The sequence below is a fragment of the Trematomus bernacchii genome, unplaced genomic scaffold (genome assembly GCF_902827165.1).
Source record: "Trematomus bernacchii unplaced genomic scaffold, fTreBer1.1, whole genome shotgun sequence".
Taxonomy (NCBI): domain Eukaryota; kingdom Metazoa; phylum Chordata; class Actinopteri; order Perciformes; family Nototheniidae; genus Trematomus; species Trematomus bernacchii.
Window position 1 is genome coordinate 557681 of NW_022987575.1, and position 18298 is coordinate 575978.

At 41.8% G+C, this 18298-nt stretch overlaps 1 protein-coding gene across 2 annotated transcripts in view; it reads right to left on the minus strand.

The window, feature by feature from the left end:
* pot1 (protection of telomeres 1 homolog) overlaps window positions 1–18298 on the minus strand; it is a 95092-nt gene continuing 76794 nt past the window's right edge. Inside the window, exons 11-21 of one of the 2 annotated variants that reach the window (XM_034126775.1) lie at window positions 18110–18291; window positions 14850–14947; window positions 13037–13084; window positions 9778–9825; window positions 8893–9049; window positions 8589–8785; window positions 6015–6150; window positions 3575–3660; window positions 3295–3389; window positions 2174–2279; window positions 1–363 (exon numbers count right to left, since the gene is read on the minus strand). In XM_034126775.1, the coding sequence (XP_033982666.1) occupies window positions 215–363; window positions 2174–2279; window positions 3295–3389; window positions 3575–3660; window positions 6015–6150; window positions 8589–8785; window positions 8893–9049; window positions 9778–9825; window positions 13037–13084; window positions 14850–14947; window positions 18110–18291 (1302 nt within the window). In that variant the 3' untranslated portion in view covers window positions 1–214. The remainder of the gene's footprint in view (window positions 364–2173; window positions 2280–3294; window positions 3390–3574; window positions 3661–6014; window positions 6151–8588; window positions 8786–8892; window positions 9050–9777; window positions 9826–13036; window positions 13085–14849; window positions 14948–18109; window positions 18292–18298) is intronic. The other variant, XM_034126776.1, reaches the window with a different exon arrangement.

An 18298-nucleotide genomic window follows, 5' to 3' on the forward strand; every position in this document is an offset into this window, starting at 1 on the left:
TAAAAGCAAATTACTCTTTATTGAAACACTTCATTAAAAAACAGTCAGATGTCAGTTTTACACATTTTTGCAGCAACATTTATGTACATGTATCCAATTTAATCCAATAAATACAAATAAACAGCACAGATAATGTAAAATACACAAAGATTAAAACAGGAACAGTTTTTTTTTTTTAAGCAGGTTTTAACGACGGCCTTTAAATCAGGCGGGGTTAGCGTTGGGAGGCGCTGACGGTCGGGTTGGGTGGTGCTGACGGGCGGGTGAAGGTGCTGTGGCTGATCTGGTAGCAGATTTGGTTCAGACCATCGTCATCCACACTTTGGTACTTTGTCAGACAAAGATCCATCCATGGCCGCTCAGCTGAGGGAACAGAACATCGATATGAAACACCTGGACTCAGTGTTACTAAAACCCTTTGTGAACAGTCAGAAATACACTACAATTATACAGCTTTCTACACTTAACGTTTTTCGACTGTAAGTGTAAATATGCACATTCACTATTGTATCTCGTTGCACTGTCATCGCTACTACCTCTGCTTTTACCACTCTTATTTATTTATTTATTTGTGTCTATTTTTTACTGGGGTGTGCTAGTGACTTATCCGACCGGCCCACCTCGGTGCCGCAAGTAAATACTGCTAGTAAATGTATCCGACCGGCCCACATCGTCCGACCGGCCCACTTCAGTACCGGCCCTGGGTTCAACCAACGATTGACTTTTAGTCCTTCTTTAAAACGGTACAAGAAACTCAAAACGGTGCATGTGTTGCTTCATGGGAAACTTTACCTACAAGGTTCACGTTTGTAAATCAACAATTCACTCTGTGTTAAATTGCATTATTAAAGAAAGTGTCTTTTTTTCTCAAATATGGGGAAATTATAGGAAAAATATCGGGAAATAATATTATATGAAAAGGAGGAAAGCCCATGATCAAACTTCCTGTAGTTAGCTAACGTCACATGACATTTTTTATTTTCTTATTTTAGGAGAGAACCAAACCAGTTGCTCATCCAACTGGCTCTGGTTTGTACTTTGATTATGTTTACGATGCACTTCCTATCATATTTATTCCTCCCTAATCCACGAAAGGCTGATCTGTGTATCTACTCGTTCTAAATAAGCAGATGTATCAGTTAGTAACTCGTGTATAATGTTGCAGGACTTTCATCTCTTTACTCCAGCTGTTTGAATGAATGTAATGTACAGGGTTCATCTCATGGATGTATAATAAGAACTGGATACAGCGTGGGAGGCGGGGTCTCGTTCTTTCCTATGAGAGTTGCTCAGTGGCGCATGAAGACAAAATGGCCCAACTTTTGAGAGAGCGAAACGTCACGAAAGCATTCATATAATCATATATAATGGATAATTGATAATCCGTTCTTATTGTGCATCCATGGGTAAAGGTACAACTCATGTAGTGCTGAACACGCCACATGAACGTGCCGGGCGGCGCGGTCCCGTGGGTTGGATCCGCGTTCATAATGCTGAGGGAAATAACTCTCAGAATAACGTTATTAGCACATTTTACAACTTGAGGACTGAATGTTTTTAATAAGGGCTATACAAGTGTTCATACTGGGTAGCTTATTTAGTTTAAAAAAAATTATCCAACGATTTACAGACGTCTCTTTCCCCATGTTAGTCAATGGGAAAAAGTCTTTCCGGGCCCAGCAACCTATACGGAAGTGTAGTACCGCCGTTTGGCCACAACGAATATTTTCCTCAGAGTCCGGCGCACTTCCTGGGGGCTTGGTTCATACACTTTTTCACCAATGATTTTCAATGACTTCTCCATGACCTTTACCTAATTTTCCATGACCAAAGAAAGTACTCTTTCTCAGCGGTACCACTGAAAATGGTTTATTTTAACATGGAACAGGAAAATAAGGTCTGCATATGAAACATGTCGTGCCTATCTAAAACAAATCAACTAGAGGGCGTGATTGTAAACATCTCTCCCCAGCAAAATACCTCGACAGTTAAATGCCATTTTACATTTCCTTACTATACGATACAGTATTTATTATCATTATAGTATTACTATTTCGGCGATTAGATAAAATATAAATTATATTTGATGCAACTTTAGTTAAATTTCCTTGACTTTTCCAGGTTTTTAATGACCGTACGAACCCTGAATGTAATGTAATAATAACAGATGTACCGGTGCTGCCCCCTGCTGGACAGAGGGAGTCCATTGATTGGCTGATTATGTCCTGAGCTTCCTGATTGGCTGCCGCGTCCTCCGCTGACACGCCGAAGAACTCCTCCTGATGAGAGAGACAAAACATAATCATCATCGTCGTCATCGTCGTCATCATAATCGTCGTCGTCATCATCATCACTCATTAAAATATACACAACTCTTTCTGAACAGTTTCCGGTGGTTTCATCATGTGTTTTTTTCCCGTTAAGATGTTTATTTGATGTCAGAACTTCAGATCTCTGCAGAAGAGTTTAGATTTCATCAAAACGTTCCTTGTTATTTTCACTGATATAAAAGTAGTCTTTGCTGTCAGTCCAAACATATCACTCCACGTATTTAGAGCCGGAGAAAACACACTCCCTCATCATATCAGAGACATCTCATTCCTACAAGACATATTTTTATTTTAATGTGTTTTTTATTTCACCTTTTTAACTTAACTTCTGTTATTTATACAAATCTTTATTGCACATTTTCAATTTTGTTTATTTGAATATTTATATCCTATTTTCTTTTATTGGCACACTTTTCTTTAACTTATGTTATGTTCATATAAATATTTGTGTTTATTATATCTTTTATTATAATTATTTTGTGTCATGACCGAAAGAACGAGATGGCGGATACTAGGGGCCGAGATGGCTTTTCTCCGCAGGGTGGCTGACGTCATAAATATTTGTATTCCTTTTATTTCATTTAATCTTTTATTGTACATTTTTATTAACTTATTTCGTTAACATAAATACTTTTAATGTAACTTTGTTTGAAATGATCTTTTTCTTTCACATAAATCAATATCTGTATTTTATTGCACATCTTTACTTCTCATGCATTAAAATATTTGATTCTATTTTACCGGTCACATTTTCCCCGTGATAAAAAAAAGTATTTATTATCAGAGGAGATGAATTTGGTTGCACACACACAGTGACGAATAACACACACATGCCATGCAGGTCACAGTAGGTCCATATATATATACATTAAGACACACAGCAGTAACTTTTTAATCTCTCCTCCTCATGATCTAATCTCCTCTGATCCTGAGTCAGCAGCTTTTTAAACGGGGTGTAACTCACGGCGCTTCTCCACAGGAAGACGTGCAGCGAGTCGGAAACGTCCCGCAGCTCGAGCTTCATCAGGAGGACGAAACGCAGCGGGACCACGCCCAGAGCTGAGGAACCAGAGGAGACGTTAAAACACACACACACACATATGTGAGGAGCAAAGCTAACAGACCTGAGATCAGCCTGAAACAAACAGCTGAGTCAGGAGAACGACTCAAAGTTTGAGTGAAAGAGCGAGGAGTTCAGAAACTAAAGAAAGATTCAGGTATTGTCTGAAAGTCCTCTCTCTCACCTTCTGCGATGATCTTCTCATCCAGTATTCTGCCTCCTCCTGCACACACAGGTTCCCTCACTGCAGCCTCAGAGCATCGCTCACACCTGAAACACACAGGAAACATCAAGAGGACCGGAGCTTTTCGGGGCTAATGCTCATTGGAAGAGCCATTTGAATGACTTCATGTTTGGGTGTTATTCACTGTGTGTGCCATCGGGTGTCGCTGTCCGATTCCCTATGGCACAGGCATTTAAGGTGTGTGTTGGTACAGGCATTTAAGGTGTGTGTTGGCACAGGCATTTAAGGTGTGTGTTGGCACAGGCATTTAAGGTGTGTGTTGGTACAGGCATTTAAGGTGTGTGTTGGTACAGGCATTTAAGGTGTGTGTTGGTACAGGCATCTAAGGTGTGTGTTGGCACAGGCATTTAAGGTGTGTGTTGGTACAGGCATTTAAGGTGTGTGTTGGTACAGGCATTTAAGGTGTGTGTTGGTACAGGCATTTAAGGTGTGTGTTGGTACAGGCATTTAAGGTGTGTGTTGGTACAGGCATCTAAGGTGTGTGTTGGTACAGGCATTTAAGGTGTGTGTTGGCACAGGCATCTAAGGTGTGTGTTGGCACAGGCATTTAAGGTGTGTGTTGGTACAGGCATTTAAGGTGTGTGTTGGTACAGGCATTTAAGGTGTGTGTTGGTACAGGCATTTAAGGTGTGTGTTGGTACAGGCATCTAAGGTGTGTGTTGGTACAGGCATTTAAGGTGTGTGTTGGTACAGGCATCTAAGGTGTGTGTTGGTACAGGCATTTAAGGTGTGTGTTGGTACAGGCATTTAAGGTGTGTGTTGGTACAGGCATCTAAGGTGTGTGTTGGTACAGGGATTTAAGGTGTGTGTTGGTACAGGCATTTAAGGTGTGTGTTGGCACAGGCATTTAAGGTGTGTGTTGGTACAGGCATTTAAGGTGTGTGTTGGTACAGGCATTTAAGGTGTGTGTTGGCACAGGCATCTAAGGTGTGTGTTGGCACAGGCATTTAAGGTGTGTGTTGGTACAGGCATTTAAGGTGTGTGTTGGCACAGGCATCTAAGGTGTGTGTTGGCACAGGCATTTAAGGTGTGTGTTGGTACAGGCATTTAAGGTGTGTGTTGGTACAGGCATTTAAGGTGTGTGTTGGTACAGGCATTTAAGGTGTGTGTTGGTACAGGCATCTAAGGTGTGTGTTGGTACAGGCATTTAAGGTGTGTGTTGGCACAGGCATTTAAGGTGTGTGTTGGTACAGGCATTTAAGGTCACCTATTATGCAAAACCCTCTTCTTCATGTCTCTTCTACATCAACATGTGTCCCCTCTTCTTCATGTCTCTTCTACATCAACATGTGTCCCCTCTTCTTCATGTCTCTTCTACATCAACATGTGTCCCCTCTTCTTCATGTCTCTCCTACATCAACATGTGTCCCCTCTTGTTCATGTCTCTCCTACATCAACATGTGTCCCCTCTTGTTCATGTCTCTCCTACATCAACATGTGTCCCCTCTTCTTCATGTCTCTTCTACATCAACATGTGTCCCCTCTTCTTCATGTCTCTTCTACATCAACATGTGTCCCCTCTTCTTCATGTCTCTTCTACATCAACATGTGTCCCCTCTTCTTCATGTCTCTCCTACATCAACATGTGTCCCCTCTTCTTCATGTCTCTTCTACATCAACATGTGTCCCCTCTTCTTCATGTCTCTTCTACATCAACATGTGTCCCCTCTTCTTCATGTCTCTTCTACATCAACATGTGTCCCCTCTTCTTCATGTCTCTTCTACATCAACATGTGTCCCCTCTTCTTCATGTCTCTTCTCCATCAACATGTGTCCCCTCTTCTTCATGTCTCTTCTACATCAGCATGTGTCCCCTCTTCTTCATGTCTCTTCTACATCAACATGTGTCCCCTCTTCTTCATGTCTCTTCTACATCAACATGTGTCCCCTCTTCTTCATGTCTCTTCTACATCAACATGTGTCCCCTCTTCTTCATGTCTCTTCTACATCAACATGTGTCCCCTCTTCTTCATGTCTCTTCTTCATCACCATGTGTCCCCTCTGTGTAAAGAGACTCTGAAAGTTTCAGGAACAAAGATTCTCTCTCTTTTTGATCCATTTCTATAAAAACCTGTCTGAAAATGAGCTGATCAGATTTTGGCCACTTTATGATGTCATCACGATGTTTTGGCTTGTGTAACCATTAGCCAATCACCAACCAAGGTAACCCCCCCCCCCCCACCTTATCACCTGAATCTCCTCCTAGAGCACCATTGTGTTCTTTTTAACCAAATCTCTCTCAGAGGGGCGTGGGGAGGGGCTCCTTATTTTCATCTAAAGTAACAGACAGAGAATCAGCTCTTTGCTACCAGAGTAGAAATGTCTGCTTGTTTGCTATAAAATGTAGCGTATGACTGATCTAAAGGAGCTCTAAGTGTACCCGTAGTATGTCCTCGTGCCTCTGAACAGGAACGGGGCAGACGGGTGGAGCAGAGTCAGTTGACCTCCAGACGACCTCACAGGGACGATGTTCTGGTAACCGGACGAGAGGACACACGTTTCCTCCAGAGAGGAACCTGCAACAACAAAACCTCCGTCAGCAGGGATCTGATGCAAAGAGAAAAACTTGAAGAGGCCCTACTATGCTTTTTGGGGGTTGGAGAGGACTCTTTAAAGTAGAGACACTGGATACTGATATGAACCTGAACATCAGCAGGAGAGGACTCTTTAAAGTAGAGACACTACATACTGATATACACCTGATCATCAGCAGGAGAGGACTCTTTAAAGTAGAGACACTACATACGGATATACACCAGAACATCAGCAGGAGAGGACTCTTTAAAGTAGAGACACTGGATACTGATATGAACCTGAACATCAGCAGGAGAGGACTCTTTAAAGTAGAGACACTACATACTGATATACACCTGAACATCAGCAGGAGAGGACTCTTTAAAGTAGAGACACTACATACGGATATACACCTGAACATCAACAAGAGAGGACTCTTTAAAGTAGAGACACTACATACTGATATACACCTGAACATCAGCAGGAGAGGACTCTTTAAAGTAGAGACACTACATACTGATATACACCTGAACACCAGCAGGAGAGGACTCTTTAAAGTAGAGACACTACATACTGATATACACCTGAACATCAGCAGGAGAGGACTCTTTAAAGTAGAGACACTACATACTGATATACACCTGAACATCAGCAGGAGAGGACTCTTTAAAGTAGAGACACTACATACTGATATACACTTGAACATCAGCAGGAGAGGACTCTTTAAAGTAGAGACACTACATACTGATATACACTTGAACATCAGCAGGAGAGGACTCTTTAAAGTAGAGACACTACATACTGATATACACCTGAACATCAGCAGGAGAGGACTCTTTAAAGTCGAGACACTACATACTGATATACACCTGAACATCAGCAGGAGAGGACTCTTTAAAGTAGAGACACTACATACTGATATACACCTGAACATCAGCATGAGAGGACTCTTTAAAGTAGAGACACTACATACTGATATACACCAGAACATCAGCAGGAGAGGACTCTTTAAAGTAGAGACACTACATACTGATATACACCTGAACATCAGCATGAGAGGACTCTTTAAAGTAGAGACACTACATACTGATATACACCTGAACATCAGCAGGAGAGGACTCTTTAAAGTAGAGACACTACATACTGATATACACCTGAACATCAGCAGGAGAGGACTCTTTAAAGTAGAGACACTACATACTGATATACACCTGAACATCAGCAGGAGAGGACTCTTTAAAGTAGAGACACTACATACTGATATACACCTGAACATCAGCAGGAGAGGACTCTTTAAAGTAGAGACACTACATACTGATATACACCTGAACATCAGCAGGAGAGGACTCTTTAAAGTAGAGACACTACATACTGATATACACCTGAACATCAGCAGGAGAGGACTCTTTAAAGTAGAGACACTACATACTGATATACACCTGAACACCAGCAGGAGAGGACTCTTTAAAGTAGAGACACTACATACTGATATACACCTGAACATCAGCAGGAGAGGACTCTTTAAAGTAGAGACACTACATACTGATATACACCTGAACATCAGCAGGAGAGGACTCTTTAAAGTAGAGACACTACATACTGATATACACCTGAACACCAGCAGGAGAGGACTCTTTAAAGTAGAGACACTACATACTGATATACACCTGAACATCAGCAGGAGAGGACTCTTTAAAGTAGAGACACTACATACTGATATACACCTGAACATCAGCAGGAAAGGACTCTTTAAAGTAGAGACACTACATACTGATATACACCTGAACATCAGCAGGAGAGGACTCTTTAAAGTAGAGACACTACATACTGATATACACCTGAACACCAGCAGGAGAGGACTCTTTAAAGTAGAGACACTACATACTGATATACACCTGAACATCAGCAGGAGAGGACTCTTTAAAGTAGAGACACTACATACTGATATACACCTGAACACCAGCAGGAGAGGACTCTTTAAAGTAGAGACACTACATACTGATATACACCTGAACACCAGCAGGAGAGGACTCTTTAAAGTAGAGACACTACATACTGATATACACCTGAACATCAGCAGGAGAGGACTCTTTAAAGTAGAGACACTACATACTGATATACACCTGAACATCAGCAGGAGAGGACTCTTTAAAGTAGAGACACTACATACTGATATACACCTGAACATCAGCAGGAGAGGACTCTTTAAAGTAGAGACACTACATACTGATATACACCTGAACATCAGCAGGAGAGGACTCTTTAAAGTCGAGACACTACATACTGATATACACCTGAACATCAGCAGGAGAGGACTCTTTAAAGTAGAGACACTACATACTGATATACACCTGAACATCAGCAGGAGAGGACTCTTTAAAGTAGAGACACTACATACTTTAAATCTTGAATATAACATTTTAACTGTTGGTTGTGTTACCCATGAGGAAGAGGAGCTGCTTGTACATGAACTCTGTGGACAGGTGGACTCCCAGAGTTCGTGTCTTGGATCCCGGGGGGTTTCCGGGGACGTCGACCTGCCCAGAGACCGCCCAGTCGGGGGGGCTGAAGGGGCCGGAGTCTCGTGACGCCTCGGAGAAGAGACCCGCCAACATCTCGTCATCTGGGACTTCCTGCCTGAGACCAGAGGGGGAATATTTAATTTAACAGTTCGTTTAACTTGTTGTTAGTGTGAGTGGTGTGTGAGTGTGTGTGTGTGTGTGTGTGTGTGTGTGAGTTCCTACAGTGTAGAGCACTTGCTGCAGTACAGCTTCAGAGACTGGTGGAGTTTCTGAGGCTCGTAGGATTTCAGCTGGACTCTGACGTGATGAACTCCAGCCGGACCGGAGCGCTTCACCTCGGAGAGAGACACCGAGTGTGTGTCGTGATCACAGCGTCTCTCTGACACACACACACACACACACACACACACACACACACACACACACACACACACACACACACACACACACACACACACACACACACACACACACACACACACACACACACACACACACACACACACACACACACACACACACACACACACACACACACACACACACCACACACACACACACACACACACACACACACACACACACCACACACACACACACACACACACACACACACACACACACACACACACACACACACACACACACACACACACACACACACACACACACACACACACACACACACACACACACTTCATTATGATAGTCAAGAAAACTCTCCTGGTGAATTGTATTCAAATTCCAACAACATTTACCCCTCCCTCATCAACCTTGAAGTTTAGCCTCACGTAGGGTGGTCCTTAAAATCTCACACACCTCAATCTGACAACATGTACCCCCCCCCCCCCTCATGCACGGTGCTGCAACTGAGGCTACACTTCCAGGTCGATGAGGGGGGGGTACATGTTGTCAGATTGAGGAAAACATTCACCAGGAGAGTCTTCTTGACTAATAGAATGAATTCTGGGGGTTGGAGCTTAGACTTTCCGACTCTCAATTTTAAGGACCACCCTATTGTACATGTTCAGATAACTGCCACGTGTGGAATGAATACATAAATAACTAAACACTAAGAAAGGAATATAAAGTGTTTTGCTTGCAGACCTGTGGAGCTGCTGCAGTCTGTGTTGATGCTCTCCGATGTTTCAGCATCTACAAACAGAAACAGAGGAAACACCAGGGACTGAAACAGACTTGGTTCAAACCATATTTAGTTTTTTTTTAATAAAAAGTTCTTTAGATCTCCTTTTTTATTCTACAAAATGAGAGAGCAGCAGTTTCAAGAAAATATCTAAAATATCTTAAAAAAGCTAAAAAAAAACATTTGAATTTCCCGTTTCTTCAAGAACATATTTCATCTATTGAAAAGGATCAGTTATGAGAAACTAACCTACTTCTTAATCAAATATAAGCACAGGTTAGTTACATAAAAAAGAGTGTGTAGTTTGGAATACAAAATGAAATGCAATGAGGTCAAGATTGATGTATAATAGCAAAGGGAACAAATTGAGTTAACCCTTGTGTTGTGTTTGAAAGCTGTTACCGTTCATGGTGTTCGCGGGTCAGTTTTGAGCCATGATTTATCTCAGTCCAAAACACTCAAAAAAATGACTATCATCTAATATTGTTTTAACTACATCATAACTAACTTATAATGCATTCATAACCGTACAATCCTGTTGTAATTTAATGTTATGGCCCGAAACACATTACACCACATATTGCACACGTGACCCCGAGTGACCCACAACAATGCTGCTGGGTCTCCCCAGACCCGAACACCAAATTATACACTTTTTTTTTTTAGAGACCTTCAGACTTGGCAAAAATTGTTTAAAGGGGACCTATCATGCAAAATGCACTTTTGTACGTCTTTTATACATGATTCCAGGGAACTCACCAAGTGTCAGAAAACACAACCCTCTCTATTTTCCTCCATACCCAAATCTCTAAAAAATGGGGCTGCAACGGATCTGATACAGACTGATCCAGATTTGAACACTTCTATGTCGTCACAGAAGTGGCGTTACCGCTATTGGGCCAACTCTCCACCTATCAGGGGAATGTGGGGTTGGGCCACGGCCGGCCATTGCCGCTCGAAAGCGCTGGAGACGCTGTAGTACATATGCCAGGCCTGTAAGTGGCGCTGTAGTCTGCCACAAAAGCAGCGAAGAAGACTTCCCGCCCATAGTTACCATGGTTACCCTTCTGTTTATTCTCCGCTGTGGCTTTTTTTCTCCCTCCCCGAGGCAAGCATTTGCTCCCGCTGCTTTAATTCAATGCAATCCCTCCCCGTCGAGGCAAGCACTGTAATTATCTCCGGTTAGTCCACCAGCAGATGACAAACACCCACCTCTCCGCCTCTTCCAAGGAACGAGAGGACCGTGCGGCAGAGTTTCAGTTTCAGTTTCTTTCGCCGGTCAAGATGTCCGTTAAAGTTTAAATCTTCCGGACAAAATTAGAAAAGTGCCGGTCAAAGGTCTTCTTTGTTATTTATTGAGCTTTAAAACAAATGAATAACGACCAGTGGCAGCCGGTCCATAGGGGCGCCGCCCCACCTCTTCCCATATTTAAAAATAAAAATAAAAAATATATTTAAAAAAAAATATATATTTTTATTTTTATTTTTAATGAACAAGGTAAATATTATATAATTGGTATCAGTAAAATGTATAATCTACAATAAAATCTCGTTTAAAATTGTGTTACGATGTCTAAAGTTACTGATAAGTCACATGTTTCCTGCCTGGCCTTGCCCGTGTACCTTCTCTCGTCTGGGCGCTAAGAGAGGAGCCCTCAACCAGTGCAGCAGCAGCCACTGGCAGCTGACTGTTGCTATCTGTAACGTGTAAACTATGCCGCGAAAACATAATTTCAGCCAATCAGCGTCGTCAAATATGATGGTCACAGGGCTCCTACGTGAGCGCCCGGTGCAGTCTGTGAGTTGTTTGGACTCGTATCCAAGGAGACAAAACAGGAAGCTGTCATACACTCTGAAGCTACTAACTAAGCAGCTAATGAAAACTCAGTTTTTGACATAAAAATTGAATTATGGATCATCAATCATTTTTCAAAGTGACAGACACATTGGATTAACCTATGGATTAACCTTCAGCTGCGTTTTTCTCGTTTTTGATCAGAATTGTTATTCTGCAAAAGGTGAGCATATCTCCGTGTTTTGCTACCTAAAGCTACGTCGTGTGATGTCTGTATTTGCTTCCCCTGTCGCGAGTTCTGATCGCTCAGTGATGATACTTATATTTCTAGAATATGTGGAATCTCAGCTTGTAAGCTTGTTTGTGCATATCCGATAAGTATATCGATTGATTTATACCTAGAGTGCGTTAGCATTTTTCGCTCAGGGCTCATTTAGACGCTTCTTGTGAGACTTGTGTTTTGTTTCGGTAAACATGGTTCATATCATCAGTCAGCTGCGTTTCCTCTGAGTAGGACACATGAATAGTTTATTACATTTTAAGAAGCCCTGAGACACAGTTTCGTGAGAAAAAAAACGGGGGGAAAAAAGCCCCTTAACAGGTTAAATGGGAATTAAATCAGTGTTCCCAAAGCCCCGGTGTTCTGCAGTTTGTGTGGGCCTACTGTACTGTTGCACAGTTTATGCTGTAGAAACTATGTCCAGGACAAGGAGTTTGGAAGTTTTGGAAGATTCATAGCTAACCACACTGAAGTTATGGAGGTATTGATCAGTCTTCTCATATTTTTAAGCCTCAAATTGTCCTTCTCCCCCCCCCCTCTAACATCACCAGAAGTCATGATTTAAGGGGTCTTTGCTCAAAAAAAATTACCGGGGGAGCATCCCCCCGGACCCCTCTAGTATTGTTTGATCACCATTTCCACAGCCCCACCTAAAATATTTTCCACCAGCCGCCACTGATAACGACTCTATATAGGCTATAATAAAACACGGAGGACGGAGATCTCTTTTTCTCCCCCTCTTCTGACAGCCCAGCAGCTGATCAGAGCACGGCTCCCCTCTCCTGCAGGGGGGCGTGGTCAGCTGCAGCTCACAAAATCAGACCCGTAGACAGCAAACAACACATAGAGCGAAATGAGGCATGGCTAAAATGCATGATCTGTTTGGTATTTTGAAAACATGATAGGTCCACTTTAAATCAGTTGTGTAGTGTTTATATAGCTGTTGTGGAGGATATCATGAAGCCTTGGTCCGATAAAAAAAAAACTAGTAGTTATTATATAATTTGAACTTGAAGAGGGTCACGGGAGACCCGAACACAACATAAGGGTTAAGTGTTAAAACTATACTTTGAATTTGTTTTTACTTATTTTAAGGTATATTTGTAATATCAGTAGCTTCAAGTAATTAATTGAATATCCTTTTTACCTTCTCCTCGTGCAGACTCTGGTATCTGTGCCCTTAAAAGACTTGGCTCTGATAAAAAAACAAAAACAGAAACAGTGACTTTAGTCCGTGCACATTGTTGATAAAGAAGTGACTTTTAGAAAGACTGTTTGTTTCTGCTCCTGTAAAGAAACTGCGGCACAAATATTTTAAGAATTGCACAACAGAAATCATGCCTGCAGCTCTGCACACAGCTGCAGCTCTAAAAGATCCGCTCAGCACTCACAAAGCTGTGTGTGTGTGTGTGTGTGTGTGTGTGTGTGTGTGTGTGTGTGTGTGTGTGTGTGTGTGTGTGTGTGTGTGTAAACCTTGAGGTCACTGTCCAAGTTTGGACTTTCTATTTCATCCCCACTGAAGCGTGGGCTTTTAGATGCCCCTCTAATGGAAGCATCTCCTGCAGCTTCAGTCCAGCCTCTCTCCTCTTCCTCCTCTTCCTCAGTCTAAAAATCTCTCCGTGTGAGCCGCCAGGAAGCTCAGATTTACGCTCCGAGCAGACGTTATCTAATCAAAGAGCAGCGGGCGGGCAGCACTTACAGCACTCTGTCTACTTGAGATTTCAGTCACGCAATAAAAATATTTGAGATGTTTGAGAGTTTTTTCGGAAAACACAAAAGAGGATGATGTTACATTTTCAATTTCCAACGACGAGTGATAAAGTGGATGCCAACTTCTCCTTGAATATGGAGGGAACAGGGAGGCTGTGGCTCAGTGCATAGTGCGCTGGACTTCGAATCAGGGGATAGCAAGTTCGAGTCCCACTGCAGTCAGCATGTCATTGTGTCCCTGAGACACTTCACCCCAAATTGCTCCTGTGGGGATTGTCCACAGTACTGAGTATGTAAGTCGCTTTGGATAAAAGCGTCTAACAAGTGACATGTAATGTAATGTAATAGGCCTCCACTTTTGTATAGTTAGGACTTTTAGGTAGACTACAGTATATGAAGGTTTAACAATGATTTAATCACTTAAAGGTAGGGTAGGTAATTTTGGAGAAACCAGCTCGAGATCGCTAGAATTTGAAAATACACAACCGGAGAAAATCTGCCACTTCCTTACAGAGCCCCTCCTCCAACACACACGAACGCGCACATGACCAATGAGGGCACGAGATAAGTTTGTGCACAGATGGAAGGCTGACAGGCAGGTAGGCCATCCAGTTATTTTAGCCGGGCCGGCTAAAATGATTGGTCGTGCTTTTTACAGTACTACAGCTTCCACAGATGATATTATTTTATGGATTTTTTGTCAAAGCACTTAAGATTTTCATTGCTATCGGGATGTTAAGAGCATTCCATGGAATATAACAAAAAGTGTATCTCGAGCCGGTTTCTCAAACTTACCTACCCCACCTTTAAGGTTTTGACTTTTTCCTAGTGTTTAATATGGTAGCCAACAGATGCAAACACGTCCCAAAACATTTCCATTAGGAGAAACGCACTTAAGTTCACAAAACGATCAAATATAAAAACACAAATGTGTCAAAACAAACGCAAAGGAAGAAACATCTTCACCAACAGATTTCCCCTTCAATATGGAGAGGAAAGCTCAATTTCAGACGGATAAAATACATTCTTAAAAAGTGAAGTTATTGTACATCAGGACTTTGTCTCTCTGTAATCAAAAGATAAATCGATCTCTCCATAAACAATAGATATCCAACAGTCTACAGAAACTGAGCATAGGGACAGTAGTGCTGTTAGCTGAATGCTACGTAGCATTAGTTTCTCCTCTGTTATAGTCGATGGTTTAGTGGAAAGACTGATCAATTATAGATCTATCCAACATAGATTCATACCGATGGACTCAGGCGGCGTGCTCCAGATCTCCATCAACTCTGAGTCGTTCAGAGCGGAGAAATCGTCTTCATCATCCTCTGGACACGCCTCCATGACTCTACAGATACAGACACAAGGAGACACCTGGTTAGGAGACGTACGATCACAGTCACACATATATAAATACAGTTAGGAGAACTGAAGGAGAATGGAACAATAATCAACATGTACAAATGAAAAGGGATGCACCAACAAGGATTTAGTGTTATACTAAAGCTCAGTTAAAAGTCCTTTGAGTTCTCTTTTAAACAGTTGTTTTAATTCAGAACTAAAGCCAACTTGTAAACAACTGAAAAACGAAAGTCAGCCGTTCCTTACATCTCATTTGGCTGATGCTTTTATCCAAAAGCGACTTTCAAGTGCAATCAACCATGAAGAAACTAACTCAAAACAGCAACAATACTTCAAGTCCTGAGCTTTCACTCACTAAAACCTTTTGAAGTGCTACAGACAGAAAGATTTCAGTCTTTGACGGATGACGTGTAAGGCAAGGCAAGGCAAGACAAGGCGAGGCGAGGCGAGGCGAGGCGAGGCGAGGCGAGGCGAGGCGAGGCGAGGCGAGGCGAGGCGAGGCAAGTTTATTTATATAGCACTTTTCTGTACGCGACAATTCAAAGTGCTTTACAAAACAAATTAAAATACTTTTTATGAATAAATACAGTAAAAACACATTATATAATGGCATTTTACAACAGGCGTTACAAAGCAAAGATAATAAAAATAATAAAATAAACACCACCGGTATACAATACATGTTTAAAAGGCATACTGTAGTTCGAATATGAGCAGCTCAATTAAAAGCAGCGGCAAAGAGATATGTTTTTAGTCTGGATTTAAAAATGGTAAGCGTTTCTGCGGACGTGATTCAGGTAGTTTGTTCCAGAGTGTCGGGGCATAACAGCTAATGCTGCCTCTCCATGTTTTGTTGTTACTCTCGGAGCCGATAGCAGATCCGTCCCAGAAGACCTGAGGCACCTTGATGGCTCGTAATGATGGCTTGTGTAGGAGTTCATCAATATACTTTGGTCCTAAACCATGTAATGATTTAAAAACTAGGAATAGTACTTTAAAATCAATTCTTTGGCCGACTGGAAGCCAGTGTAAAGATTTCAGAACCGGACTGATGTGATCCACTTTCTTAGTGTTAGTGAGGACTCGTGCAGCAGCGTTCTGAATCAGCTGCAGCTTTCTGTGAAGACACTATTGCAGTAGTCGAGTCGACTGAAAATAAAAGCATGGACAAGCTTTTCTAAGTCCTGCTGTGACATTAGTTTTTTAATCCTCGATATATTCTTCAGGTGGTAATAAGCAGACCTAATGACTGTTGTAATGTGGCTGTTGAAATTCAGGTCTGAGTCCTTCACTACACCCAGATCTCTGGCTTTATTAGTGGTTTTGTAGTCATGCCGACTGAAGCTCTGCGAGTACTTTTAATCGGCCCTTCTTTGCTCAAAAAACAATGATCTCAGTTTTTTGTTTGTTCAGTTGGAGAAAGTTAGTAAGTAAGTAAGTCAAACTTTATTTATATACTGTAGCACCCTTCTCAACACGAATGTACAAAGTGCTTTACAGTACAGTACACAATTCACAGTACAACTAAAATGTAGAATAAAAGGCATAAAACAACAGCAGGTAATACATAGGATAAAACACCAATAAAAGACAGCTACTAACTCACCTCCTCCGACGCCCCAAAGGCCTGTCGGAAGAGGTGGGTCTTTAGCTGCCCCTTAAAAATCTCTATTGAGGGAGAGGTTTTTATTTTCTGGGGGAGTTTGTTCCAAAGCCTTGGGGCCACCGCCTCAAATGCACGGTCCCCCTTAGTCTTTAGCCTGGTTCGGGGCACCCTTAGGAGGCCTTGCTCAGAGGACCAAAGTTCTGAGTCATCCAGTCAGATGTGCTCAATGCACTTGCTCAGTGTACTGTAGACTTTATTGTGTCTTGATATCAATTAAACAACTGCTTTGGTGTTATCTTTTCAAATTGTGAATCACAGCAGGAACCAGAGCTCTGTTTGCAACATAAAGCACGTTCACGACTATTCTTTTCAGGATTCAAGATTCAGATTCAAGGCTTTATTGTCATGTGCACATTAGCTACAGTGTAGATATGGCAACAGAGCAACATGAATATATATAGGACATAAACTAATGAAACCAATACAAATAGGGAAATAAATAACAATAGAAATAAAATAGTGCAATTCAACCCATAGTTTATCTCAGTATACATTTGTCCCTTGTCTCCTGTATAAATGTGTCTTTTTTTAATTTTGTATATATAATATCTTTATTACATTTTTCAAATACAACACAAAACAGAACAGCTCAGACATGACAAGACAAGTAAGCGACGTAGATAAGAACAAGAAATAAAAAACACTGCACAATGTAGGGATCCCCAACCTCTACCATTCTCTATCCGGGGGATAGAGGCAACAACAACATTAAAGGGGACCTATCATGCAAAATGCACTTTTGTACGTCTTTTCTACATGAATATGTGTCCCCGGTGTTCCAGGGAACTCACCAAGTGTCAGAAAACACAACCCTCTCTATTTTCCTCCATACCCAAATCTCTAAAAAAGGGGCTGCAACGGATCTGATAAAAACTGATCCAGATTTGAACACTGTCCTGACGTCAGGACGGTGGCGCTACGGCTATTGGGCCAACTCCACCAATCAGGAGGAGACAGCCACGGCCATTGCCGTTCGAAAGCGCTGGAGACGCTGTAGTACATATGCCAGGCCTGTAGGTGGTGCTGTTCTCACTGAATCTGCCCTTGCTAAAACAGAGCTAAAAAATGTCAAATTGAGCAAAATGAGGCATGGCTAAAATGCATGATCTGTTTGGTATTTTGAAAAAAAAAAAGTATAAATATGCCTTATATAGGTATGGTCCTACACTATATTATTAACATATAGCATGATAGGTCCACTTTAAGTTAGATAGTAATAATTATCAAAAATAAATGGACAATAAATGTGTCTTTTGATTGTGTATATATATATATATACACAATCAAAAGACACATTTATACAGGTCTTAATGTGTGCATATGTATAAATGTGTCTTTTGATTGTGTATATAAAAAGGTATACATATTTTTATATATATTTGGTTTTGTATTCTGGATTGTGGGAAACGGTATTTTGATCTCTCTGTCTGTGCACCCAAACTGAAAGATTGACAATCAAGTTGACTTTGTCTCCTGCCGTACCTCTTCATCTCCTGCACGTCGGGGCAGTCTTCTGGAAGCACCCGGATGCCCCTCCCGAAGGCGTTTCCTCCGTGCAGGTGGAAGGCCAGGTGGTCCAGCTCCTTCTGGCTGCTGGTGAGGCCCGGCACCTTGCTGGATCCTGGGATCGCTCGCAGGTTGTAGATCCGCAGGAACTCCCCGGGCTGATGG